General features: G+C 43.2%; 1 protein-coding gene across 7 annotated transcripts in view; it reads left to right on the top strand.

Annotated features, from left to right (window-relative positions):
• Positions 1-19,950, top strand: part of MYT1 (myelin transcription factor 1) — a 112,171-nt gene that overhangs the window by 51,575 nt on the left and 40,646 nt on the right. For all 7 annotated transcript variants that reach the window (XM_038370417.2, XM_038370419.2, XM_038370426.2 and 4 more), the window contains exons 3-9: positions 5,966-6,020; positions 7,768-7,798; positions 11,721-11,783; positions 13,048-13,295; positions 14,450-15,301; positions 16,951-17,085; positions 18,836-18,926. In XM_038370417.2, coding sequence (XP_038226345.1) covers positions 5,966-6,020; positions 7,768-7,798; positions 11,721-11,783; positions 13,048-13,295; positions 14,450-15,301; positions 16,951-17,085; positions 18,836-18,926 — 1,475 coding nt within the window. The remainder of the gene's footprint in view (positions 1-5,965; positions 6,021-7,767; positions 7,799-11,720; positions 11,784-13,047; positions 13,296-14,449; positions 15,302-16,950; positions 17,086-18,835; positions 18,927-19,950) is intronic.

Below are 19,950 nucleotides of genomic sequence, written 5' to 3' on the forward strand. Positions count from 1 at the left end.
TCAGTAGGAGTTAGCAGTTTGCAAGCAGCGCCCATTACGCTTTCTGCAGCCCTCTCTATTCTCTGCTTTTTGAATAATTTATCTGCTGGAAATCCAAATTGCCAAGGCCCCAGCAGAATGCTTGCCAATTTCTCTGGGAAAACTGACAAAAAAAAAAAGAAAGAAAGAAAGCTCTAGATTTCATTTCAGCTGAACATAGCCACCTAGCAATCAAACATATTAGTTCTATTGTACAGCATGCATCGGAAGGCATTAGTGAGCTAGCTCAGAGCATGGCACATTTGAAAGGCTCATAAATGTAATGAAGTCCCGTTGACACCTGCTCCTCTCCACACTTTAAATGTGAGCCATTGGTCCATGGGGAACCAGGGCTTTAAAAATAGAAATTATAGTAATTGTCTTCTGGGTTATTGGGAAGGTTGTAATAAACGTAGAGAATAACGTTCCGGCACCACAAGACTATAGCTGACAGGATGCATAAATTACTCCAGGGTTTTGATTTTTTCCAGCCCCCCCTAACAAATGACATAAATCACTGGATGCTAGTGCTGCTTTACCAGGGGGTGGAAGGGAGGGCCACGTGGGGAAATTTCATCTTGCTGATTTGAGGCATTTTCTTCAGCGGTGGCACCTCAGGGGGCTTTGTTATCTCCTGGCTTTTAGAAACTAAAATAAACACCTTAGTATGAAAAAATACATACGCAAATCGCACTTTCTGCCCGTTCAATTCTAACCGTAAAGAAACACACACGCATATTTTGAAAGAGAACGTTCAAGAGCTTAAGTAGAATTAGAGTAGGCATTTTGAGTCACACATTTAAATACAGCCTCTCCAGCTCCTCATTGAAGAACAGATCACGTGGCCAATAGCTGGCTCTTGTGCTGGGCTTTATTCCAATGAGGAGCCAGCATGCTTTGTTTTCATTATACACAATGCCAGCAGAGCAACAGAAAAGGGAAGCAGCACCATACTGCTTATTACAGTGCATGCTCCAGCTGCACTTTCCAGTTCTGTTCCCTTCCTTCTCCTTTTGAATTTATTTAACCAATGCTAGGATTCCACACACCCGGTCTTTAAACAGTGGTTTTAATTTTTAGAGCCACTTCATTTTTTTATGTTGCAGAACCTCATCACATGATGGCCAGCAGGACTTTGTTGAGATGAGAACACTTAGTCAGGGACATTCTGTGCAGAAGGTAATTCACCCTTATTAGGACAAATCAGGTTTGAATTTTCTTGTGCTGTCTCCAAACCAGACATGTATGATAATCATGGGGATGAAATACCCCCAAGAAAATGTATTATCTTCTCCCTTCTCCCCCATGCAACCGTTTTAAATGGACACTAGAATCCCAATTCTCTGCACCACTTTGATAACGCTAAATACATTTGGCTAGGCAGGAGTTCAGGTAATCAGGAGTCAAGGCATTGCAAGAGAAGCAGAGTAATTCCACACTAATGCCTATGGCAGGAGACAGATTGACAGCTCAGCGGAAAAAATTTACTGGGTTCCTGCTCTGCTTGATTCCATGAGAACAGACCTCTGCCTCTACATGGAGTTAATAGGAGATCAGGATCCAAATTTCTGTGTGTGTGTGGGGGGGGGGATCTTGCTCCTTTATATACCTGGATTGGAGCCGGGCACAATCCTGCCGATATAAAGAAGTTGCTAACTTCATACATCTCTTTGACCATCTTTAGGCTGAGACATAAAACTGATGCCCTGCCTGCTTTTGAAAGTTTTTAAAGATCCATTGGTGTGTTTCATTAGAGCCTATTCCTCTTGTTCTTCTAGCTTCTAACTCCTGCTATACTCTGCCTACTGACATTGCTTGTGAGGGGGTGCTGGTTTTTATTGGGGAACTGCAGGTGCTGCTGTAATATAAATAATTATTTCTCCTCCTCCTGCCTAAGCTGTTGTGTGGTGCTGACTGTTCAACAGATGCCCTGTTGCACCCCAGAGGTGGCTGCATGGCAGCTTTCACTACCTCACGGTGTGTTGTGATGCTTAATTAATTAATGTCGAGCACTTTGAAGTCCCGAGTATTATTTATTCATGTTGTCATTCCCTACTGAGCATAATGTTTGATGTCCACAATCTAGAGGTCATCTGGATGCCTCCTTCCATCTGTGTAAAATTTCTCTGAGTGAAGGTAGAGGGGTGCTGTCAAGCGTGCCAAGGGAAAAGCTACACAGAAGATGCTATTCATAGTGCATGACAACAACTTTATTGAACATAAAGATACATGAACAATACAACATGTCCTATACTCGCATTCCAATAGATGGCAATTTTTATATACTAACATTCTACAAAAGTGCAGGTGCCACTTTTATTGTCTACAAATTTCATAATAGAAGGAATTCATTCAAGGCTGCACAGAGCAATCTCCAGAGCTTGTGGTTTGAGACAAATAAGCTGTCTGTCCTATATCTTATTGCTCACTCGAGCCCCTGCTTGCCGCCTGCCAACAATACCAGCCTTGATCATCTGCGTCTCCCCCAAGCATCTCTGTGCTGTCTCCCACAAGGCCCCTTGTGGGTAAGAAAAAACTCCCAGTCCAAATACAGCCACTGTCTTATCTGCCTTCAAAACTCATTTCTGTTGCAATGCACACAGAAAGCTGCCATCTGCTGGAAGCCGGGCAGATGGCGAGTTGCTATTATGGGCGATTTCAGAGTAGCAGCCGTGTTAGTCTGTATTCGCAAAAAGAAAAGGAGTACTTCTGGCACCTTAGAGACTAACAAATTTATTAGCGCATAAGCTTTCGTGAGCTACAGCTCACTTCCGATGCATCCGATAAAGTGAGCTGTAGCTCACGAAAGCTTATGCTCTAATAAATTTGTTAGTCTCTAAGGTGCCACAAGTACTCCTTTTCTTATTATGGGCGAGACAGTGTAGCCTAGTGGACAGTGAACTGGATTGGGCATCGGAAGACCTAGGCAAGTCACTTCACCCCTCAGTGTCTCAGTTTCCCCATTTGGGGTAATGGGATAATGACTTACCTCCTTTGAGATCTACTGATGGAAAGTATTATAAGAGATAGGAGTTATTATTATAACCACTACTGATTGTCTGAGAACTGCACCCAAAGCTGGGCTGAGCTAAAACATCCCATTGTATTTGTTACCTGTCTTCCTCTATACTTTTTAGTCTTATCCACCTGGTATGTCTCATCTTGTAGCATGTAAACTATTAGTGGTACAGACTGTCATTTTATTGTATGTTTGTACAGCACCTAGCACAATAGGGCACTGACCTGGTGGAGACTTCTAGGCGCTACACCAATATAAATGTTTGCTAATAATAATAAATGCCTGTGCAGATCCCAGTGACCTATTACAATTTTGACACATATATGTTAAATAATACTCATAAAAAGCACATGGAAAGAGTTGCGCGGCACCTTGCTGAATTTTTTTTCTCAGACATGTGCCCCGCTATGTCTGATACAGTGCTGGAATGGCCCCATGACTCAGAGATGGAGTGAAATGCCAGAAATGTGGAGGTTGCATTCAGATAAAGTTCTAAAAGTTTAGATGCTAAGCAGAACCTCATCCAAAACTTGCTGAGGCTCAATCTTCACCGCCAAACAATGGGTACTGCTTTGCATCAAGCCAGATAATTCCATGTAAAATCCTTGTGGAAACAAGGCACAAATAGGTATTACATCAATGTAGTTAGGTGAGGTCAACTCTACACCTAGGGTGACCAGATATCCCGATATTATCAGGACCATCCCAATATTAGGAGCTTTGTCTTCTATAGGCAACTATCCCTTTCCCCTCCCCACAAAAAATAGTGTCCCAATTTTTCACACTTGCTATCTGGTCATCCTATCTACACCTTACCCAACTCGGGATTTACCTCAGCTGGCTTCATACAGGTAAAAACTACAGTGCCTTGTCTCCATTAGAGTTTCACACTGACTTAGCTGTCTCTATGGAAAAGCATATGTTTTTCAGCCAAGGCATAGCCTTGTATGCATGTATGCTTGCAGGATTGAGACCCTAGTCTGTAAATCTCACCAGAATGGGTTGGCTTGCAATATTCTCAATAGAGACCGGTTCAAGTCGGTCTTGGGGTAGTGCAGTATAGCCCTCTTTGCAGGTGTGCCAACAATTCTGGTGGATGTGAAAGCAGGAAGCACAAAGGTGCATGTGTGTGTAAATATTTTTCCAAAAGGTCTGCTCTAATACAGAGAGGAATTAATTCAGGGAAGTCCTATGGCCTGCAGGATACATAGGCTTGGTAGAATTTGATTTTTATTTTTGTATCATTTTGATGGATAATATCAATGTTTGTTTACTTTTAAGGCTCTTTTTTAATGTTTATACATTTAAATTTTCAGAGTTGGGCAAGATTATGAGGCATCAGGATTTTTTTTTCCTTCTATTTTTATTGATTTAAATTTTCACTGTCGTGGGAAGTTATGGGAGGTCAGACATTAGGGGGGTCATGACAGTAGACAGTGAGATTCCAGAAGTTAAAGCTTTATAATCATTCAGACATGAGTTGTCAACGTCACATGTGAAAACATACAAAGTAAATATCTTGAAACAAATTCCAAGAAGTTCTCAAGCATCATTTTTCTTACTTTGCCTGTCAGTGAATTTCAATGATCATCAATAGGAAATATTTTGTCACCGGTTTGTGTGTGTATGATGAAATCAACATTTACCAATAAAAATCCAATCCTTCCAAGCCATAGGTACCCAGGAGGTCAAAAAAGTATGGTCGCCCTAGTCCCTTCTGACCTTAGAACATATTACATTTTCTAAAGTTAACTGAATTTCTTGTCATTCAATAAAGGGTTGATTTGAGTTTGGGGGAAAGGTGTGAGGTAGTTCAGGTATCTCCTAGTTATCATGTCTGTTAATGAATCATGATAGTTGTTTGTGCAGGGAAAATGTCTTTGTACCTTAGTCCAGCTATTACAGCATTAGGTGGGGTTTTGAAGACCTCTGGATAACATTTCCCCTGTGCAGATGGGAGAATTTCACCCACTATGATTTTACTCCATTCTAAAGTTCATCTGGTCATGCTGAAGTTCATCTGGTCCCTCAAGGCTGTAGCTGTTTTCCTTCATGCATACAGCTGGGAAAAGAAGTTGGTATGTTTTTGGATACAGATTTAGGGCCTCATCCTATGATATGGTGTCGCCTTCTACTCTCGCAGCCTTCAGTGGTTCCTGAGGTGCTGAGTACCTTGCAGGCTTGGGCCCCTTTACATAAGGCAAAAGCCACATCTTGACAAACCTGGCTCATTTGAGGAATCTTTGCTCAAGGGAGCAGCTTCCAATAACATCAATGGAAAATCATTGCTCACAGGAGTAAAACTTTGCAGGGTCTGGCTCCAAAATTGTGTCCTCAACTGGTTCAAGGAAGTCAGTGGAACAATGCCATTTTGCAACAGTGGGTGCTCAGCCCTTAAAAAGCAATGTCTGCAAAACAAAGCCAGCTATATACTTGGTGGGCCAGAATAGCATGTGCATTCCCCCACTGCGTAGCACCTATCTCAGAAGTCCTATTGACTTCAGTGGGATCACTTGTGGTTTAAAATACCCTGATTATCATCAAATAGTGTCACAAGCTGAGCATACAGAAATACTTTGGGTGAAATTCTGGACCCATCAAAATCAATGGCAAAATTCCCACTGACTTCAATAAGGCCATGTTTTCAGCCGTTTGGTCCATAGAGCAGGAGAAACTCGACATTCCTATTGGGTGAAGTCTTCATATTATAGGGAAAAGACAAATCAGGGCTCCTCCCCTTAGAGTCAACCCAGCAAAATTAGTTGGCCTTAATTTAAAAGGTAATACAATCAGTATCTTTCTCAAAAAAGAAAGATTACATTACAGCCTCCCAAGCTCCAGGCATTATATTGGGTAACTGTTTCCAATACATTCTATGTGACTGAGACCTTTTTTTTAAATGCTAATTTTGTCACTGTTTGATTCCAGATGAGTTTAGAAACTGATGATAAGAGAGCACGCACACGATCAAAGTCTATCAGAGGTGAGCCATTTATTCTCCTCCTGTGTGGAATTACATCTGAGGTTAATGTGCTTCGTTTTTTCCAAGCAGGATCTCCTTTCAGACCCAGAATCTCATTCTTTCAAGTGTTTAAAACACTGCTTCCCCGCCTCCCCCAAACCCAGGAGATCTGTTCACAAAAACAGCTCTAGCAGTAAACACACCCCACATAGTATTTAACCTTCCCTCCTCCACCCTGCAAAAAAAACAAAACAAAAAACCCTTCCATGCTTAGTTCTATACGAATCATGATAGCTTCAGATCAGTTCCAGAGGCTTTCATCATGTATGCTCTGCTAGAAGCTTTGAAGTTGAACATCTGAGAGTGCCTGCCAGAGGTTGTACATGCTGCAGAAGCAAACAGGCCATCTCATGGCGGGGATTGGAGGACAAATGACTTGTTAATTCAAAGCTTGATTGCTATTTATTTTCCAGCTTTACAAAAAATAATAGTGTATATTTCATCCTCTAGATGTCTTTTCCCTGCAAAGAAGGGGAAGATGCTGTAATCTATACTGCAGTGTGTAAAGTCATATCCAGATCATTGGTACCCTGTGTAATGATTACAGATCAACCTCTGAATTTGTTTTGTCTCTTTTCTGTGTGTATGGATCTGATGCATTTCAAAGGTCACTGAAAGTGAGGAACTAATAGCACTGGTGAAAATAGAGGGTGATGTGTGAAGGTATTATGCAACTTCATCCACACAGCTGGGCCATTGCGCCTCACTCCATGCTGACCTACATCATTCTCCTTCTAGGCATTTGCTTCCCTCAGAAATCAGATACAGCCAATTGTGCTGAATCGTGTCACATTATGTGGTAGTTTTTGTAATATATGTAGTACTCATTAGGGATTATAATGAGACCAGGTTGATTCTGTTTATTTTCCCAACTTAAACCTGCCTTAAACACATTTAAACCCAGGTCTCCTGATGTGAAAAGGTAATTTCTTGGATACACCACGCTACTTACAGTTGCCTCCAGTTTGTTGAAGTTTGTGAGTCACTCCATTGAGATTTGGATCCCCCAGAAACCCAATTAGCTCAAACAAATTGAGCAGCTGTGTTATGCCTTTTAGCCTGTGCCACATGGCATGTTTCCTTTTTTTTTCTTTTTTCTTTTTTTTTTTTCCTGGCTGTTTGGATTCCTGGCTGGACATCAGGTTTTCAGTAAAGATCCAGTAACGTCATCTGTATTATTCAGAAATGAAGAATCATCCCTAAAAATCTAGAGCCTGAGCTATTGTTACAAAAGGGATTAAAATGAGAAACTAGAAAAATGCAGATGTAGAAAACTACTTTAAATGCATATGAACTGCCAAAAAACTGAAGAGACATGAGAGAACTCAGTCAGTTCCTTTACCAGTAGAGGTCCAGATCCTGAGCTGGTTTAAATCAATGTAGCTCAATTGATTTCAATATTGCCATGCTAGTTTACACCAGCTAAGAATCTGGCTCAGTGTGTGTGTGTGTGTGTGTTTGTGTCTACATAGAGATGTAGGCCCTTTCCCTGAAAACACTACATGCTTAATTGTAACACGCTTAAAGTTAAGATTGTGTGTAAGTGTTAGCAGGTTGAGGGCTGCAGACAGTTTATGCTTTTCTATTTACTATGTGGCCTTGCAAAGTTTATGATCGAGCATGATTTAGCTCAGCGATGGCAGAGGAATCTGTGTTTTTACTCACTGCCTTGTTTCTTTCCACTCTTGTTTCCTGTCCCTCTGCTCAGTGCCCACGGAACTCATAGGACAGGAGGTGAGGTAAGAAAAGTTTCTTGTCAGCCTCATAGCCTGGGGAGGGAGAGGGATTCTGGCCCATTCCTTAAGGAAATAAAATCTGTGGAAAGCATTAGACGGGGCCAATCTATTACCAAGGCCAGACCCAACCCTAACTGCTCCTGCAGCCCCTTCTTCTGTCCCTCGTACTTTGCGAGTCCCATTCTATGGCTATAGGGAAGGGGAAGAAAAATGAACAGGATTTTAGCTGTGTTACAGTTCCCTATACATCATGTAGCCAGACGCTCAGGGCTTGGCCCTGGGTAAGTCCCCTTTGCACCAGTCCAGAGCAAAAAGGGACCCCAGGAGGGTAAGGGGAATCCCCAGAGTTATAGCAGATTGAAACAGGAGGGGAGAGCTCTCATTGAACCAGTGTAGGGGGAAGCTGTAAGGGAACACTGCTTATGCACTCCAGGCAGAAGAGAGGGAGCTGCCCTCTGCACTTCCCCATTCCCACTTATTTTAATGGCAGGGAATCTGGCTTTTACCATCCACTACCCACTCCATGCAAAGTGCATTCTGTGGTGGGCTGAGGGCGGGAGGCGGCCGGATAAGGATGAGAAGGAGCAATCTTTGGCTGGCAGGGAAGCCCCGGGGGGCGGGGGGGGGTCTGTTCCAACTGGTGTTAATTAGAGCAGCCCTGTGACTGCCCAATTGCTAGGCCCCACTCCAGCCCATAACCAGTCCCAGGAGCAGAGGTGAAACGATGCTCAGGGTCTCCTCTCTCTGGGCTGCACCAAGGGTTAACTCAGCCAAGGATCCAGCCCCCAGAGGGAATTGCAGCCTTAAATAATGACACTTGGAAAAGTATCGTTATGTACAATGGTTTACAGCAAACCTCCCCTTCCATCTCTTGTGTCCTCCCCCTGCTCCCATTCCTGGATCATTCTCTGGTTCCCTTCCCCTCTTATCACTTCTGTCCTCCTCCCCTATTCATGTTCCTGGTCTCTGTCTCTCCTTCCATCCCCTCCCCTGCCTTACAGGATGGATTTTAAAATTATTTAGCCCCACAGGTACAGGATAAGATTTTCCATCGGTAAAGATCTGATGCCCACATCCCGCGTCAGCCTGGTCATCCCGTAGCCCAATGACTGAGATGTTCAGGAGGTCCTGTTGTTCATTTGGTGTAGCTTGCATGCTAGCAACAGCAAGAGAAAAAACTGGAGCAAACCTTTGCAGTCTTACAAAGCTTTTTATTATAAATCACTAGCTTCTGGATCTCTCAGATCTCTGTAAAACTGACATAAGTGCTTATGCAAGAGGAGGATTCACTAACTTGGGCATTTGCTAATGGCAGGGGCTGCATTTTCTAGTGGCCTCTATTAGAAAGATTTCCATGTCAAAGAGTAATTGGAGCTTAACTGTCCTAATTTCTTCTAGTTTTTGCTCCTACACTCTGCTATGACTCCTGAGAGACTAGCATGGGGGATGCTGGGCATTACACTTCCCTAACTTTTATTGCTGAATACTCGAGTGGAGGTGGTAATTGAAGCAGGTGACATATTTCAGGGGCAGCACAGAGTGCTCCACACAGCCATCTCTGCAGCTGTCACCTAATTGCCTGATTAACTGGACGATTAATCGACTAATTGGAAGCTAGGCATCGTCTGCATGACAATAAGAAGGCTTTTGTAAAAGTATTAAAGCTGTTGAGAGAGAGAGAAATTGGTGAATGTTGTAAAGAAGGGGGAACCATTAACAAACCACGGAGCCCTTTGCCACTCATGACCCCTGCCAAGATGTAAGAAATTTCCATCTCTAAGGATTTCACAAATCAAAGTCCTAGGCCAAGACAGAATGACCTGGCATTCCAGAAAGCACTGAGCGCCCACCCTCTGAATATTGGACACCTTTGAAGTTGTCTAAAGCTAGGCACCAAAAATTGAGCCATCTAAAATCATGAGTCACTTTAGATACATTTGGCTCAGAGCCTCTGGGCTATTATCTTTTTTTTTTTAACCACAGGCTGTAATTTACTGCCTTAAAAAGGGGAATCAGCCTTAACTGATTCAGCAAAGTTTAGAAATGCTCATAACATCTTCATCAGAGCTGTTCTTGTTCCTAAGCTAAATAAGCCTTTTTATTTTTTCAGGCAAGACATTGCTAACTTAACCACTGCGCTGAGTACAGTCACTTAGAGTGTGTCTGGGGCTGTTCAGAACAGAGCAATCTCAGACATGATTGAAGGCAATTCAAATTAAATAGACTTTAAGATCATCAGTAAAGGGGAGGGGGACCTTCTTCCAATTATGCACATTAGCCTGGAGAGATCTTCTTATGTATGATCTCGAGCATGTCACTTGGAAGAATCCTCTGAGCTGCCACTTCTACTAATATGAGGAACCCCATGAAAGGTGCAGTTTGGTTTCAGTGTATGCACCAGACAAAGGCTAGGAGGCTAAAGAGAACACTGTGCATCCTCCCAGTTGATCGTGTGAGTTAAAGGAAGATCATCACCTCAGATATAAAACAGGTCACAAGTCAGTTTATTGCAAAAGGCAGCCCTAGGGTTTCAGTGTTATAAGGACATGTAGCAGGACCCAGGAGGGTTTTGAGACAAGATAGGTCTAGGACCTTGCTGGGAGTTCAGATTTTTGAGTCTCTGGCTTCAGCTTTCCTCCCAGTCAGCAAGCTCCCAAACACAAAACAAACAGGGCAGTGCTTCTGTTCTCCTCAGGCTCCCTGCCCTGAATTCTGGTCAGCAAAGCGCGGCACTGCGTCAGCTTCCATCTGGACCTTGGACAGGAGTTAACCCTCAGAACTGCCTGGCTCAGCTGGGCTAGTTCATAAGGACACCGGTGGGGGGAGGGAGGATCCTGAAGAGTTGCTGCTGTTTCAGCAGCCAGCGGGTGGCAAGGGCCTGGCACAGGGCACACTGCACATGCAGAGCAAGGCCTGGGTGCCAGCCACAGCACAACTCCCCGCCGCATCGTGCACGGATGCTAGTTACGAGATCACTGTGTGTGTGGCGGCATGTGCACTCAGCAACCCCCCCTAGCAAATTGCATCTCATCACCAGCAACTGGCAAGAGAGTTGAGAAACCAGCCACGCCAGTCAAAAAGTGATCAAGCCGTGGTGGTCCCCCCTTGCTTTGCAACCTATGGCAGTAGCCAAAGCCTAATGTACATCCGCCAGAGAAACTGGCTGAAGCTGCTTTTCAGCCTTTGGAGCCCCTATAATTCCTGAAGACTGGTCTATTTGTAGGGGTGACGTTTACCAGTGCAGAGGAACTATGCAAAGCAGCTTGCTCCACTTCAGTCTGTGTTAAGGGCTAAGTAGTGTCTAGAGTTTCTGGAGCCCTCTGCATTGAGATTGCTGCTTCAGCTGAGCAGAAGCCAGGGCAGGGGAGCTTGTGAATTTTGTCCAACACGCTCTGACTCCTATCACCAAAGGCCTGGCTTCCCATGTCCATTCCTCAACCTGGCCTCCTCAATAGGTCCCCCATTCCTAGCATCCTCAAACAATGCTTGTCTGACAAGCCATAAAATGAAATTTTAAAAAATGATTTATTTTATGCACTAGTAAAAGAAAAAAAAACAATAACAAAAAAACTAAACAGTGACCGTAGGAGGCAGGGTACGGTAGTTGTCTGGTGTTTAAAGGCTTGCTTTTACACATGCAAATCTTTAATTAAACATACTCATAAAACTATAATGAACCGTTCATTTAATTAAATGGGGTGACTCATTTCATTAATTTTTAGCAAACTGCAAAGTCGCCATCCTGCCCTCTTTGCTTGGAATTCAAAGGGATGAAATGAACTATTTAAAGGAAATTATCTTCCCTTTTGCAGTTTTTGTTCCTTCTGCACAGATTCTTTTTAACTCTCCACAGTTTATATAGTTTAATTAAAATGCATTCTCCAAGTCATCACCGTTCTTGTTGCTTGATTGTTTCCCCCTCAAGCTGCCCTACCCCAGGATGTAATGGCTCAGGACACATCCGTGGAAAGTATGCAAGACACAGAAGGTAAGATTTGGTCTGGAGAATTTCCAGTCTAAGGAACCTGAATGCCAGTGGTAGAGAGAGATGTAAGAATCAAGACAGACTGACCCTGATCCAGCTCTATTGACTACAATGGGAGTTGGATCAGGTCCTAAACGAGCTTTACCAAACTCACAGCTGATGCAGAAAGGAAGAGTTGCTATTCAATGGGTTTATTAATTCTACTGAGATGTCTTCAGGCTGAGGATTTGGACTGCTTGCTACTTGCATGCATGGTAGAGGGGAGTGGGATGGGAAATAATAGTTTTTTTGGCTGCCTTGGAGTCCATTCTTCTGCTAACAGATTTTTCGTCAGTGCATTATACTATGCACATGAGTTAAATATGCCACAATGGCTGGATCTGAATACCAGTTCTAGTTTTATAGCTAGAAGAAACCAACCGCCTTTAGTATCCAACAGTCCAGGGTAGAAACAACTGGGCCTAGTATAAATTGTGATGGCAGATATAAGATGCAGGGGTGTCCAACCTGAGCCTGAGAAGGAGCCAGACTTTACCAATGTACATTGCCAAAGACCCACAGTAATATGTCAGCAGCCCCCCATCAGATTCCCCACCCTGCTCCCAGCACCTCCCATCCACTGGTAGCCCTGCCAATCAGCGCCTCCCTCTCCCTCCCTCCCTGCACCTCCCGATCAGCTGTTTTGTGGCATGCAGGAGGCTCAGGGCAGGGAGGGGGAAGGAGCGAGGGCATGGCAGGCTCAGGGGAGGGGATGGGAAGGGGTGGAGCGGGGGCAGGCCTGTGGCAGAGCCAGAGGTTGAGCAGTCAGCACCCCCAGCACATTGAAAAGTTGGTGCCTGTAGCTCCAGCCCCGGAGTCGGTGCCTATACAAGGGAGCCGCACATTAACTTCTGAAGAGCTGCATGTGGTTCTGGAGCCCCAGGTTGACCACCCCTGATAAGATGCCATAGGACTAAATGTTTTTACTGGGTTATGCGAACTCCCAGTGATCTCTGAGCAAAAACTGAGTAAAGGCATCAGGAGCTGGCCCATTCATAGGTGAGTTTCTTTAGAGAAGAGTGAAAAAGAATGAAAGCCAGATTTTCAGCTTGGTCAACAGAGCTAGGACAATATAAACCAGCTGAAGACCTGGCCCTCCCTATGCATTGCCCGTTTCTCTTCAGTCCTTAAAGGACTTTTTTACCCCTTGCTTCATTGATAAAGCCTCCATTTCTGAGGTCTTGCTCAGACATGCCTCCCTCATGCAATGAGTCCTCTTTCCCTCTAGTTTACAAAGCTGCCCTCTAGCAAAGAAGAGGAAACTTCAGGATGCTGAGGCTGAGCACCTGGTGTCAAAGAGAAAATCCCATCCCCTGAAGCTGGCCCTTGATGAAGGCTACAACGTGGACAGCGATGGGAGCGAGGAGACAGAGGTGAAGGAGGAGTCTGTCACTGACGAATCAGAGGAGACTTTGGAGGAGGAAGAGGCAGAGACGATAGAACAGGAGGAGACCCCCAGCCCTGAGCCAGCAGAAGGTGCTTTATTATTATTAATTGCAGAGCTTATTTTACAGATGGAAAAAGGGAAGTGAGTGTTAATAATGAAGAGTTATAGCACCTCTGAATTATGTATAGGATGGGTTCTTCCATTATTATATTTAGTGGAAAAACAACAGAAAAGCCCTGTTTAATCTGAGAAGGGCTGTTCCTGGCTATGCTGGTCACAGACTGTCTCCAACATCTTAAAAATAAGAGCTTTTCTATCAGTGATTTTTTTACTGGGGAAGGAACTATGTAGAGTATAAAAGCACTTCTCCGTGTGACTCAATAGCTAAAGCAATGGGAAAGGCAACTTGGAGTCTTGGATCCTGATCCAGAGACAGCATGTGAGCTTCTCTATTGTCTTCAGCCTGTGGAACTCATTGCCGGAGGATATTGTGAAGACCAAAACTATAACAGGGTTCAAAAAAGAACTAGATAAGTTCATGTAGGATAGGTCCATCAATGGCTATTAGCCAGAATGGGCAGGAATGCAACACCATTCTCTGCCAGAAGCTGGGAATGGATGACAGAGGATGGATCACTTGATGATTACCTGTTCTGTTCATTCCCTCTGGGGCACCTGGCATTGGCCACTGTTGGAAGAAAGGATATTGGGCTAGATGGACCATTGATCTGACCCAGGATGACTGTTCTTATGCTCAGTGGTCATAGAGAAAGGCTCCCAGGCCCAAATTCATGCCACTTTCATGGACTTTGGGAGGAGGTGTATGTGTGTAACCAGGGAAGAGTTTTGGCCCTGGGATCTTAGCCTTCTCCCATATCTCTTTCCTTGTAAATGTATTTGTGCATCATGGATCCCTGTTTATTGAGGCAATTTGCATCAGCCTCCAATGGGGTGCTTTTTAGCATGAAAACATCATCTTGGGCTAGTGCAGGCAACATGCAAAAATGTGTAGCTGGTGGTTTCTGATGGCTCAGTGGAGAAAATAGATATCTGGAGGTGTTGCTCAATTTATCAGTGGGAATAATTTTAAAATGGAAATCCCTTTTTTTACCTGCCATTACTAAATGCAATAAATCAGGTTTCACACAGAGCATAACTGCAAGACTTGGGGTTCAATTAAGCTGAAAGGAAACAAAAAGTTCTTTATGAGCTTATAACATTTTTTTCTTCTTCCTTTTTGCAGTAAGAAGCCCAGCAAAATCATCACACTATGGACAAAATGCAGCTACCAGTACACCCGGCCCTAGCAAGGCCAATTACAGCAGCTATCAAGAAATCATTGCCAACTCTCTCCTAAATCTAGGCCAAATAGCAGAAGAAACCCTTGCAATAGAGGGGCAGCTGCCTGAAAATGAACTGCAGGCCTCCAAGCCTCCTATTAATGTTGTGCACCTGGTTCATGAAGGGGCGGAAGAAGAGGTGGTCGAGGAGGAATGTGACAAGGAAATTATCATCCAAACTGAGGATGCAGAGGAAGTCATTGAGGTCACTAGCGAACGTAGCAGTGAATTGTGTCCAGAGCATCGGGACGACATGAACTGTGAGGAGTCCTGCAAGTTGCAAAAGGCCATGCAAGCAGAAGAGGAAGAAGAGGAGGAGGAGGAGGAGGAAGAGGAGGAGGAGGAAGAAGAAGAAGAGGAGGAGGAGGAGGAAGAGGAAGAAGAGGAGGAGATGGCACCTGAAGTGATCTGTGAAGAAACTCCTCAGACGTCTCGGGACTCCCAGAAAACCCACTGTGAAGGGCGGTTCAGCCCAAAACCTGAGTACTCGGTCATCGTGGAGGTCAGGTCAGACGACGACAAAGATGATGATGCTCGCTCCCAGAAATCCGCCGTGACCGATGAGTCTGAAATGTACGACATGATGACCAGAGGGAACCTGGGGCTGCTGGAGCAGGCCATTGCACTCAAAGCCGAGCAGGTTAAGATCATGAGGGAGCCCAGCCGCCTGCCAGGGGAGCACGTAAAGCATTTCCAAGTGGATGAAAAACAAAACAAACCTTTGGACACTATCAGAAAAAACTACTACAGCAAAGGTGGAGTATCTGAACAACCTTCCATGCACCATCTTCCTCCCCAGCAGCCTTGGACTGTGAAAGAATCTGAGCTTCACTGCTAAGTGTCCCATGAAAACTACCTGGTTGTGGATTTTCAAGCTCGGTTAGGTGATTGAGCCACATAGTTCCTGTTACTCTCAGTGGGAATTTCGTGGCAAGTCCCCTAGTTGGCTTTGAAAATCTCAACCTGTACCTCTAAGACAGAAATGGCAAAAGCGATGCAGAGTGGATAATCTGGGAGACTATTTATATTCATTTTATTTCTTTCCATTTATTAAAATGTTCCCACCCAGTCTTCTGGCTATAAAGTCTTCCCAGTGACAATTAAGACCAAAATCCAAAAGAGAGGACCCTCCAAAATAAACTCAGAACAAAAACTCTCCCACCAGTACCAGCCTTCTGCTCATTTTTCCCATTCCAGAAAAAGCCCATGAGACCAGATACTATGGACCTTGTGGCCTGATTTTAAGGTCATTTGGACTTTGGTGCCATAATTTACTTGAGCAATAGATAAATAGAAGCCTTCTCCATAGGGCCATGATGTACGTATTGAATAGACAAATGGAGAAAGTTCCATCAATATCCTCAATCCATCAGTTTCATCAGAATCTTTAATCAACACCAGTTTACTTTTAAATAGATTTTTGAATTAAAACTATAAAGAAAAGCAGTAGACAGGAACCACCTGATTCCATGCACACCTCTCCTACTGAGAGTTTGTTGTCCTCTTTCCTAGCGCAAGGCAGGTTTTTAAAAAAAAAAAAAAAAAAAAAAAAGTGTGTGTGGGGGGAATATTTGCCAATGTTTCCCCCTTTTCATTTTTGAAATTAAAAATTTTAACAATTTTTGAAATTGAAACACAAACAAAATCAACCAGCTCTATAAATTTCCATTTGAAAATTGACTGAAAACTTTCATGAAGAATTTCATTTAAAATGTTCCTATTTATGAACGAATTAATTAATTAATTTTCAAATTTCAAAACTATTAAAAATTGAAACATTTCAATTACTTCTGCATAGGACTCATATGAAAATAGCAACCTGAAAACTAATGCAGCTCACATATTTTTGAAGCAGGGTATCACCTGCTGAGTCTTTCTGAATTCTGCAGGAAGTACTAGACCGTAAGTGGGCAGGCCTATAGAAACTGAAGCCTGGCCTAAGATCAATAACTTCTTTTGGCTTGGCTCGGTCCATGATTGAATATGAGCCAATGGGATTATCCTGTCATAATTCTTAGATGGCCTCACTGACCTTACATAGCACATTATAGGATACATTTTCAGCCACACCGAGCATGGCCTCCCTTTCGTATCCACATGCAAAACTTGCACCTGTATTTTTACACCTACAAAAATGTAATTGCGTGTGCAAATCAGAGTCTTTGCACCAGTAACTACCTGATTTGCACCAACAATCAGGCAGCTAGTGGTGTGAATATTCAACCTTGGCATCTCACTTGAACTACAAGTGCAAACGTACCCCGAAATCTTGGCGATAAACTCTTTCGCAGCAGTGCTGTACAAAAGTTCCTTTTGTTGTATCCAGTCACTCATGATTTGTATCTAGTTGCTGCCCTTGCCTGGGGTAATATTTTTCCCACATCCCCCTCCCCGTATTTCCTAGATCCCTCAAGACCTGAGAAGAGAGAGATCAAATGTCCTACTCCAGGTTGTGATGGCACCGGTCACGTCACAGGACTCTACCCTCATCATCGCAGTCTGTCCGGTTGCCCACACAAAGACAGGATCCCTCCAGAGAGTGAGTATACTGTAGGGATTTCCACACTGCAGAAAAAGGGCTGCCTAACCTGGGGAGCTGAGGCACTTAGCTGACTTGTGTCTTAGAGCACATCTGCATTGCAGTCTTGAGTGTGAATGGTAACTTGTCCAGATGTATCCACACTACTTGAACTCTAGAAGAAGTGAGGACACAGTGGCAAGGGCTTCAATGCTGGTTGCACAAGTATGAACCCATGGCAGGCGTCGGGCAGATTTGTGTAGTTCACCCTGCCACATCCTTATGTCTGTTTTTAGTGAGCTCTCTAGAGTACAGCTAATGCAGGTCGATTGACACAGGCTGCCATTTACACCCCTAGCAGCAATGTAGATGCACCCTTAGAGTGAAATTCACCCCTGCGCAGAAGAGCCCCATCACAAGGCCAGTACACCACTGAAGTCACACTTAAGCCCTCCAAATACAACTTTAGTGGTGCATAGTTCATGTGCTGGTCTTCTGCCCAGGGGTAATTTTTGCCTTAAGAGCACTGTTTAATTTCTCATGTTGTATGGTGCAGTTATAGTGTCTTACCCTTATGATGACAAAAGTTATAGCTACCCTTCCAGGAAAGTTCTGGAGAATTTAATAGAAAATAATAATCTTTATATAGGTTTTTAGATCCATCTCATATAGATCTCCTTGCTATAGAATTCTATAGGGTGGTTTAAAAAAATGCAACTTTTGAAAGGATCTCATTCTCTGTTAACTTCTCTCGATGTTGTCAGTAATTTCTATAGAACCCTACTGAGCTTCTGTTGAACCATGTCGGTTTGGTCCCTATATTGAATCCCACAGATTTTTTTCCCCCTATGGAGTAGCTTGTCGGGAAGAGGGAAGAAGGGTGAAAAAAAAAATCTCGACAGCAGAATTTAATTATGTTTTATTGTATAGCAAAAAAAGTAACCATTTGATAAGTACACTAGAGTCAAATCTCTTTTTAATCACTCATCACCCTGACAGTTACAACTTAGCACATAAAGATTCATATATTCTGCAGGAAATGTTTATCATTATACCACTGGCTTTTTTTTTTCCAAATATAGATTTTATTTCTATTTGTACCAACCTCCTAAATAGAATTCTCTGTACATGTAAATAAAGTTCAGTATTGTGTGCTCATGATAATGGAATAATGGCCAAAAAAAAACCCCACAACCGCTGCCTTATCTGTAATTTCAGAGGTTGCAGACCTACCATAAACACAGAACTGCAGGAGACAAGGCGAAAGTAACAGTTATCTTCACACAAGTGTGCATACAAAAAAAATTAAAAAGCAATCTGTGTGCTTTCTAAAGGCCTGCAAAGCAAATTATTTTCTTTACTTTTAAGGTCAGCACTGCAGGGAGCAATAATCCTGAAGATTAAAATTTTTAAAAATCAAACAAAGACTAGTCCTAAGGATAAAAGCATAGATTCAACTCCAATCACTTAAATCCACCTGAAATTGGCAGGCATGGCTCCGGAACGAAGGGGGAGGAGGAAAAATGGATTGCAATCAGCTAACAAGGAAAAAAGACCAAGATGGCCTGTGCAGAAATGCTAATCTAGTGCTGAACTGAGCAGAGTTGGCTTGTAACTCTTTTCTGTATGCAGACAACTTTTAATTGCAGTTTCATATATGCTGATTTCTAGGAAGCCAGCATGAAAACTTGACTATTTGTCTTTTTTGCTCTGTTTTTATAAAGTTGTTTTTACTTCCCTCCCCTCTTCCCTTCCTCTCCTCGCTACAAAGTCTTGGCTATGCACGAGAATGTGTTGAAATGCCCAACACCAGGCTGCACAGGACAGGGTCATGTGAACAGCAATCGCAACACACACAGAAGGTACTTACTTCAAGTTATAATCAATAACTGCAGGGGCTGAAACGTCGTCAAGGCAAACAGCAAAAATTACATTGGTTTTATGCCTGCATAATGAACTTCACACTGAGATATGGTGTAACTAAAACAGATTAATTATAGATGGCTATAAAAACTGGAAATCAGACAGAATATCAGGTATCAAATGGAAATGGGCAATAAGGCAGAGCAGAGTTTCTTGGTTTGGTTGCAGGTATTTAGTTAGAGTGGAGTCAAGGAGATGGTATTCCGCTCTAGAGGAAGTTTAAGATGAGATTCTAGTCCAAATGAGGGTTAGTGTTTGATGGCACAGAACACTTGTGAGGTTTCTTGGTTTGTAAAAAGGTCATGCAATCACTCTTTTCCCCTGAATTTCTGCCATCTCAGCATGAATTTCATCTGCAGCTCCAACCAGAAGTGAAAAATAGCCCCCTTCTAGTTCTGGATCTCAGACAGAACCTAATCAGTAGAGATTGATTCAGATCTGGAGATCCAAAATTGTACCTCAAGTTCTGGTTTTGCCCTTGCTCTAGTGTAAAGAAGGTTATTGGTGGCTGAGAATTCTGCGGTGGTCCTCAGAAAATGTTTCACTAGTCAGGAGGGCTTCTAAGAAGCTTGTCGTGCAAAGAAATGCCAATGGTGTTGCCTTGGACAATATAGGCTGGATAACAGAGTGCTGGGGTTATCTAGCTCATGCTTAGGACTGTCTTGGTCAAATCATTTGACTTTAATGGACATACAGATTGACTGACAGAATCATAAATGTTAAATTCGTTTGCAAGCACTAGGTGAGTTTGCTTAATTATTTATTCATACATTGTGGGGAAGTCATGAAATAAATTGATGTGATGAATGCCTCCACACAGCCTGAGAGGCCAGGGGAAAAGGAGTGAAATGTTCTCACTCACTTGAGAAGACCCATTTGTCTTGCACACTAACTAGCAGGTAGCAGTGAGCATATGCAACACAAGTGGAAGCATCCACAATTACTGACTGATGTGCGTGGGTA

The sequence above is a fragment of the Dermochelys coriacea genome, chromosome 13 (genome assembly GCF_009764565.3).
Source record: "Dermochelys coriacea isolate rDerCor1 chromosome 13, rDerCor1.pri.v4, whole genome shotgun sequence".
Lineage (NCBI taxonomy): Eukaryota > Metazoa > Chordata > Testudines > Dermochelyidae > Dermochelys > Dermochelys coriacea.